This window comes from Nesoenas mayeri, assembly GCF_963082525.1.
Source record: "Nesoenas mayeri genome assembly, chromosome: 5".
NCBI lineage: Eukaryota > Metazoa > Chordata > Aves > Columbiformes > Columbidae > Nesoenas > Nesoenas mayeri.
The window spans coordinates 40,946,183-40,955,309 of NC_137548.1; the positions used below are offsets into that span (position 1 = coordinate 40,946,183).

At 52.0% G+C, this 9,127-nt stretch overlaps 1 protein-coding gene across 1 annotated transcript in view; it reads right to left on the reverse strand.

Moving 5' to 3' along the window:
• The window catches only part of TYRO3 (TYRO3 protein tyrosine kinase), a gene marked incomplete at both ends in the record, with an annotated part of 40,210 nt that extends 36,607 nt beyond the window's left edge, over positions 1 to 3,603 (reverse strand). Inside the window, one exon of the mRNA XM_080345518.1 lies at positions 3,516 to 3,603. Coding sequence (XP_080201644.1) covers positions 3,516 to 3,603 — 88 coding nt within the window. The remainder of the gene's footprint in view (positions 1 to 3,515) is intronic.
• Positions 3,604 to 9,127: the final 5,524 nt, after the last annotated feature.

Sequence of the window (9,127 nt, forward strand, 5' to 3'; positions counted from 1 at the left end):
AAAAAAAAAATACTACTCCGCCCCACCCCCAGAAGAAGGGGGGTTGGAGTACAGCAAATTACTCCAGGTTGGTGGTCTGGAATTACATATCCTACAGCACACACTGCAGATGGGTCTGTTAGTTTCAGCACTGCTCTACTATGTCTGCTAAGCAACAGTCAAAGGCAAGTACCAAAAGCACAATTGCTGGAGAAAAGCGGTGGCTCAGTCTGTACGCGGGGCTTTTTTCAACTCCTGTAACAGCAGGGTGAGCTTCTGCAGAGCAGTGCCCGGGCAGAGTCGGACAGAAAAGCAGGGAGCTTAGTCGTATCAGTGATCCAGCAGTGCTAAGTGCGTTTGCTCAACATGGTACCACACACCTCCCTCTTTTCCCCAGGCTTGAATTTCGGCTATGGTGTTCCTGTGCTGCTAAGAAATCATTGTGCTCGCTCCATTGTATGCATTTGTAAAAGCTGGGATATGAGAAAGAATCAATTATGTCTCGTTATTCAGCGTACACTGTTCCTCTGCATTACAGAAAGCTTCTCTGCAATTTGCAAAACCCATGAAAGCAAAGCCTATTCCACAGCACACCTCGCTGAGGAGCAGAACTGTTTACAGAACAGATATTTCTGTCGTGTGACGTGGGCGGGTGCTCAAACGAGCCTCCCTTGACCAGCCAAAGGACCACATTATGCTCAGAATTATACAGTTGTGACCCCACAGCAGCAGGGCCAGAGTTGGAGCTGCTCAGGTTTACATCGACACAGAAGTGATCAGAATTTGGCCTGGAGCACTGCCATATATGTGGGTGGATGGGGAGTGTTTCCCTGAAGCAGAAGCGAATATATGGAATGTGTTACCATGAGAAAACAAGGAAGCCAACTATCTAAGCGCATTTAAGAAAGAAAAGCATACAAAGGAGGAAACGGGAGGATCAAAGGAGACCGTGGGAAAGAAAGAAGGTGGTAAATAAATGTAAAGCTAGTTTTGTTAGAGAGAGTGGCCATTTCCTATGCAGTGGCACAGGACTGACAGACCAAAACAGGTCTAGCCTAGTTCCGTATTATGCCCTGACAGTAGCCTCCACATCCCTCAGAAACAAATTACTCCATCGCTCTGCTGCTCTCGCACAGCCATGCATCATGATATATTACAATTTCATCCAGTTTGCCGTCTGGCTAGCCCCTCACAGGATGCCTCGCTAGCCTACCAAGCCAGACAGAAAAGCCAGTTGTGAAATTCAGAGCACTGCCAGGTGAGCAGCCCTGTTGCTCTCAAACTCTGTTACAACCCGACCAGTGCTCAAACACAGATTTCTCATGTGCCACTTCCCTTCTTGCCAACATGCCGCCCCACCCCCAGCTACGAGGGCACCACCTCGAAGGGCAGAGCAACAGCCCAGAGACTCACAGCATGGCTGTTATGGCTGAAAGAAGGGGAAGCCAGCACTGGGGGACCAGCCCATGCTCTGCCACCAGCAGCTGGTACCCAGCAGCGCACCAGTGGTCTGGGAGCAATCCCACAAGACAGGCAGAGCTCCTTTCCTTAATAAGATCCCCTGGTCTGTTAACAGCTGGTTTCCCCGCACTCTGTCCTTTTGCCTTTCTATCTGCTCTTATGAATTTCACAAATTCACAGAGAGCATTGAAAAAACGAGAAGATGACCATTTTAGTTTAGTTGCTACAGCTTGTTTGCTGGGCTAAGGATTTAATCACCTTAGGTGAGGATGATCCAACCTTGCATTATTTAACTCATCTGTAACACAAATTACATGTCCCAGTGCATGCCAGAAAGCATCCTCCCTTTCACCACTCACAATATGGGAATAAAACATGAAAGCTTCATAGCAGCTCTCTGTGTTACAGAAAACTGATGTAGCCAGGCTGCTGAACACACACAAATTGAAAGACATTTCCATTACAGGAGCCTTCAAGGAAAAGCAAACTTCTCAGCTTTCTTCAGACTGCTCTGCTCAAAGAGTTATCCACAAATTAAACAAATAAGTGTTGTTAGAGACCCTTTATGGTTTTCAGTTCCCATACAAATTAATAATGCAGGAAATTAATATACAGTACAAGTGTTCAGCCTGAGTTGTAATTCTCCACATCACCTAAGTATAATCCCTCCATCAAGATCAACTGAAATGAAGAAAAACTGATCAAGGATTTTTAATAAGTGCATAGGTTTTGGACAAAAATCCAGTTTCAGCTGCAGCATCTCTTCCTACAGGTATCAGGAACAAGCACATAGGAAGCCAACACGGATTTTAATTTCCACCTAATTCCTCCTTCTACTCTCCTACTCACCATTTCTCATCTGATAACATTCTTGCCAATGCAAGAAACAACCTCATCCAAACAAGTTCCTCCAAGCCTACCTGTAAGAGCTGCAGGAGGTGAAATGTATACCTAGGAAATAAAATTATACTAAATTTCTTATCAACCAGTTGTCAGACAATTGACAGCAAATAAACATGCTAGTTGTCAAAATACATTACTTTTTTTTTTTTTTTTTTTTAACTTGCCACCTCTGAATATTTGGATTCCTAGGAGCAAAAGCATGCTTTTTGTTAAGTTATTTTGAGAGTGTAGAGAGAGGAAGATGTCTACCCATGCACACCAAGGGAAAGGGTTTTTGCTCCTCAGATTCCTTAGGACCCTGACCTAGTGATCCGACCTGTCCCACCGGCTCTCCGGCTCCGTGCCACTGCGCTCACATCGCTTCAGCGCGGAGCCCAAACCTCCGGGCAGCCGGCGGGAGCTTCGTCCGGGCGCCGAGAGGCTCTCACACGCCGCCTTTCCCTGCCGACTCGGGTATGAAACTTAGAAAAATGAGTTCAGGAGGGAAAAACCAACAAAAGCCACTCAGGAATGCGTTAGCGCCCGGATTTCCTCGGCGGCGATCCGCGCTAGGCAAATACCAGAGCAATGCCTCCGCAGACAAGGAGGAGGATTATCTGAGCTGCGACTTACTACTCTGGACTTGCGGGCGGGCGGGCGAGGCTCGCAGCACCGCACAGCCCGGGCTCCCCGCCGACTCCCAAGCGCCACGTAGCCGGCCCAGCCGTTGGTCCCACAGAGGCCCCCCGCGACCGGCGGTGAAGCGCGGGGGCCCAAAACGGGCCAGCCCCGACCCCCACCTGTGGCTGCCCAAGGCCCCGCGGCCGCCACACCGGACGGACCCCGCACCCCGGCGCCGCGTCAGGCCGCCCCTGCCCGGCGGCGGGTCCTCGGGCACCTAGCTGCTCTCGGCAGGGCAGCCCCGCGACCGGCGGTCGCCCTCAGCGGGTTGCCAGCACCTGTAGATGCGGGGGCTGCCCGGGGGGACCCGGACGGCGGCAGGGAGCAGGTCCGGCGCCGCTGGCAGGGCAGCCCCCATCACGACCCGGCGGCGGGAGCCGTGCCCCGCCGCCCCTCCCGCCGCGCCCAGGGAGCTCGGGGGTCATTGCCCCACCGCCCCTCCCTGCGGCTCCGGCCCTCAGCGGGCAGCGGCCACGCTCCTCGCCCGCCAGCGGACCGCCCGCCCCTCTCACCTGCCACGGCGGCGACGTCCCGGAGAGCCGCAGCCCACAGTCCCAGCAAGAGGAGCCGCGGGATCGCCATGCTCCGCTTCAGCTCCATCGCTCCCGCACCACCATCCTCCCCCCAGCTCCCGGCGTCGCGGGGGCTCCCACCGCCCGCGCAGGCGGCGGCGGCGACAGCGGCTAAGGCTCCTCCGGGAGGCTGCGGGGACTCTCAAACTTCTGGCTGCGGCTCCGGCCGGGGCGATGGGCAGGAGGCCCCGCCTGGGGTCGACGGAGCGGGTCAGCCGGGGCGGGTGCGTTGCGGGCGCTGCCGCTGGGCGGTCTCCCCCTGCCGGCGCGCAGCCGCCGCTCAGCAGCACCTCCGCGCGGGTCCGTACACCCGCCGCTCCTCGATCGCCGCCTTCTCCTCCAGGAAATGGCGCTCTCGGGCGGTCACCGCGCGCTGTTCTCCCCCTCTGACATCACGCTTATGAATATGCATGAGCCGGGCGCCCGCCGCCCCCGAAGCAGCGAATCACCGCGCCCGCCGCCCCCGCTTCACCGCTCCGAGACGGGACCTGGGGCGCGCACCCCGTCGCACCGCGCCGTGCCCGGAGGTCGGACCCCTCCAGAGGGCGGGCTGGGCCGGAAAGGCGGCGGGCGAGGGGGGTTGTGGAGGGGGCGCCCCCCGGGAACTGCTTCACGGGGCGGCCTGGTTTCCAGAGCGCCGGCTGCGGGTGACCCACATCGGCGGGAGCTGCCTGGGCAGCGGGCGGGGGTGGAAACCAGGTCACTTATTCCCCTACTTACTTATGGAAGCAGGACGCCAGCCTGGCCCCTTCGTGCACCCTGCAGATCCCCAGGCGAGGAGAGCTTGAGGCCACCACGGGGGCTCAGCCTCTCCAAACCAAGGCTCTGCCGGGATGAGCAGCACCTCACCTCATGCACACAGCAGCCCCAACCCCATCGTCCCTGCCCGGTCCCGTCTGGCTCCTTGCCTCGGCTGTGCTCCCCTCACCAGCCGGACCCCGACTCCAGGGATAACGGCCACCTCGTCCCAGTGCCCGGTGTGTGGAGGAGCACTAGCAACGTGAGGAGGTGCACCCGTGCCCTTCAAGCAGAATCGCCTCGGCCTTGCCCGCTTTTCTACTAGCGGAAAAGTAGGGGCGGAGAGGAGGAAGGAGATCTCTGCAGCCACAGAGTTACTAGTAGGGTGTGGAAAAGTCACCAAATGAAAAAAATAATCTGGTGCTGCCGGTTTGTAGGAGTTACGGTGAGGATCTGGGCTGAAAAGCACCATAAGGAGCAATATCGTTGCAACATGATGCAGCTTTCAGCTCTGCCATAGCCACCAATGTGCAACACGTAGCCAATGGCTCCTGCAATACTCTGGAAATCTGGCTAAACAGGGGAGCGTGGGGACACACTGTTATCCCCACCAGGGGTATAGAGAAACCGAGGCATGACCAGCTCACATAATTCCTTCCCAAACTAATATTCCTCATCTTCCCCCCAGCCCAGCCCCTAGCCATTTGCATTTCTGATAGGAATTCCTGGGGGACTGAAGCAACGCCAATAAGATTTCATTACTGGAATGGAAATATCACTCCCTCTCCAGCACCTCCCGCCACAATGAGGAGACTGGGAGGAGACACTGAGAAGCCATCCACCTGAGAGCTTGCAGCAAGCCTGGGTGCTCCTAGGAACACGAAATCGTGACATGCCTCTCACCGGGATCACGACAGCTCTTGGGCTGAGACCTTCTGTGCTGGTGTTTGCTAAAAGCTTCATGCGCACTTGCTGTCGCTGCTCTCTCTCCCCCGTATATCCATATATACCCATCTATACAAGTGTGTCGCATGTTTCTGCATTTACTCATGGCGACAGAATCTTCTAGAGAGCAGCTACTTTTTTAGATTTTAGTTGTCTCATGAGAAAAAATAATGGCCATTGGAATAATGCTGTGTTTTTCCAGCATTTTCCTTCTAAGGATTTCTTCCAGCCTTACAATTACTGAGGTTTATACTGGTCCTGTGGGCTCAGGAAACACTGTGGTGTACAAGCAGGAGAGAGGAGACACGGGCAGGTGTGGTGACTTGACCAAGCCCACGTAGGGAGGCAGTGGCTGAGAGAGGCTTGACTATATGCTATGTGCCCAGAGCATGCCTCTGCCTCAGCAGGCACATTGTGCTTCTTCCACGTGTCATTTGTGATGCTCCCAAAGGCTTTGGGAAAGGGAAAGGAGCTTTCATCTGCAAAGGGGAGTAGGGGACAGGAAGCTGTAGCACGGCACAGGCCAGACTCTAGGCTGGTGTAAGAGACCAAAGCTGTGCTGGAAGCAGTAAACCAAAGGGAATTTTCCCCAGCAGGGGATCTGGCTTCAGCTCTTCTGAGAAGGGCTTTGTGTGAACAGTGATAGGCAGGAGGAGTCATTTGAAAATTGGACTGCAATCCTGCACATGTTGCCAGCTGGAGAGCAAACTGCTGTGGGAAAACTTATGGAAGAGTGCAATATTACCGTACAGAAATCAAAGGAACTGGTGGTTCTGAAGTGCTTTTAGGAACCAAAGACAAATAAAGTCTCCTGGCCCCTCGTGTCACTGGATTAAGCAACATGGCTTTGTTTGCCAGGCTGTAACGCCAATGGCAATGTACACTGCTCATACACACAGGACACAGCACAGTGGCTTATAAACAAAACGGTTCCTTCCCGGCTTATGTTCTTTCCTTGCTTCTTCTGTTGCGACAATGTATTGTCACATCTCCCTGGACCTGCTGAGCAGCATAGGCATATTCTAGAAAATGCCTGAAGGGCTGCACAATACTCAAGAGGTGAATTCATGGTTCTGGGAGACTTCTGAAGATGAGGGAGAAGGAAAAAGGAAGAGAGGGAAGGAGGGACAGAGGGAAGGAAGAAAGAGAAGGCAGGAGGGAGAGAAGTGTTTGCTGGACTTTCTCACCTTCCTCTGCTGTTCAGCCTCTTCTAATTATTGAAATACACAGGACACAGATGGATTATCCCAGTGAAAAAGCACCCCAAAACACCCATTTCCACATGAGAAGCCATAGTTCTAAAAGTTCAGCAAAAGATGCTGGCACTTGCCACTACTCCATTTTCAAAGTTGTCAGTCTGCAATTGGATATAAAATCCCGGTGTTTTGCACAAGGTATATTTTTCCACAGAGCTGCCTGATTTGCACTTGGATTCAAGAACCTGTCTGCTCCATCTTCTGACTTGGGATTTGAAGAGTAGCATTATCCCCTCCCATTACTAGGGAACAGATTCCTCATCCTGCATTTGGAAGCTGCAGCAATGGCAAGAGCAGTGATGAAGTGGCATTCAAGGGTCACAGAAGTAGCTCTGCTCTACCGTGTAGGAGACCCAGGGTGGCTGTTTAGGTGCTTCCTGAATGGGCAATCTATTGAAACCAGCATATTCAGCCCCAGGCCAGAACAGGAGCTGCTCCCAGCTTTTCAGTCACCACCAGAGGCTACAGCTCCATGTCTGTGAGGGATTTTGCAGCTTAGTGACGGCTTCTCAAATAAATGCCACAAAGTTGGGCCAGAACACAAGGAGTGAGTTAACAGAAACCCTCTGGCCTTTCCAAACCCTGTCAAGGACACAGCTTGAGAGCTGCTGGATATTACAGTGGCTTTTGAGGACACTGAAAAGGTTAAACTAGGCATAAACCACCTCCATTCCCTGCCCAACCCATCATAATAATGGGATTGCCAGAGCTTGTTCATGTCAGATAATAATACTGTTTAACATGCTCACTTCTGAGGACCCAAATATAACTCTCCATCTTGAAGCGCATATGGGACCAAACTGGCCACGCTAAGTCCACAAGTGGCTGCAACAGCTACACAAGACTGAAACTCATTCTGCCAGTGTCTGGGCTAAGCTTGCCATAACTGAGTTATGCTGCTCATTTTGGAATTATCTTAGCTGCAACTGAACTCTGTTCTCCTTTAATTTATATTATTCTACCATCTCTTCCTTTCTCCTTTCTCGTCTCCCTCCCTACCACTTCCTTCAGTAAAGCACTGTGTTGAAATATTCCAGCTTCTCTGTTCCGTGAAGCTTCAGCCTCCTCCAGATCTTACGTCTTCCATATGTGCTGGTTTTAACTTTTTGTGTGAATTAAGAAAATAACAGGTAACCATGTTAAAGAGTTGAATTTACTTCAACTTCAGAATACAAGTTAATTGAGGATGAATCTGAGCTCTGAATTCAGGCCTTTTCCTTTCCTACTTTCGAAACTCCCAGCTCTGCCTGGGGGCGGTGGGTGGCACAGTGTAGAATGGAGGACTAAGTCTGGGTCACTGTAGGGTGGATCTAAGTTTGGATTTTTCTGTAGGTTTCAGTGTTATCTAGTTTGGCCCCAGCCCAACCATAATCAGTACCCTGAGCCCAAACCTGGTTCCTCCATGTGTCTAGGATGGTTATTCTTTTTTAGAGGTGACAAACTAACACATCATATGTGTTATCTGTATTTTGTGATAAATGCCAAGCTGTCAGAATGAAAATGTCACATAAATCATACATATAGTATTTACATTAAAAAAGATCGACTCATAAGAATTTAAACAACCTTCCTGATGGTACCATCATCTGCAACAGGTTACCCAGGTATTGCCAATGTTTCTATTTCTGGAGCTGAAATAAACACAGCATATCTAAAATGAGTCATCAAACCAAAACATAATGTATTTAACATGGTGCAACAGTCAATGCCATAAGAAATCACCATATAAGTATGCAGAGTTATATATCATCTACACATACGAATATGACTTTACAAGTCTCATATTACATGTAGATACACACAGAACAGACTTGGGAGGAAGCATTTGTTGCCAGCCCCTCTCAGGGCTCGCTTTCTTACCTACTTACTGTAGGGAGTGACAACACTGTTTTTCAAAGTGACTGTATTGCGATTGTATTGCATTCTCCTGTGAGTCACGGTGGATAATAATCTCCGCCATCCACACGACCAAATGGTATGGAGTTGCTCAGCATATGACCATCCCTTGTGGGATGGAGGTTTAGCAGGTGCAAGGTCCCTGGTGGGTCCTCAGTGTGGCCATGAGCTTTTTGGGTTGGAGCCTGGCTCTTGGGGAGGTCTCTGGCCGGGCCAGGAGGGCAGCCCACAGCCTGGAGCACAGTGATCTGCTCCGTCAGGACCGGACACCTTCTGGGTTTGGCACTGCTGGGACTAATCCGATAGTCTCTGAAAGGCGCTGCACCTGCTCTGGGGGAAGCCTTGTGGGAAGAGCCCAGAGCACCAGCAGGAGCGGCTGATGGGGCTGGCTCCCAGCTGTGCTCCCTGCCCCGGGCTGGGGTGGCTCCGCATCTAGGCACTGGGCTCTAGGCCAAAACCCCTCCCCTGGGCACAGGGAAATCTGCGTTCTGCAACTGCTCTAATAGATGCTGTGGGTGGAAGAGCTTCCTGACAACTCCAGACTATCGGTGGGAGTGTTAATACTGTATTTACCTTTCCCTCTCCAGCCACTCTCCCCTCATCCAGTCTGCGCTGTTCTGAGCAAGTGGTAGGAATGAAAAAAACACAAACCAGACCCACAGTCCTAAAAATACTGGCACTAACAGGGCACTGATCTACATTACGGCTCTCAATGAT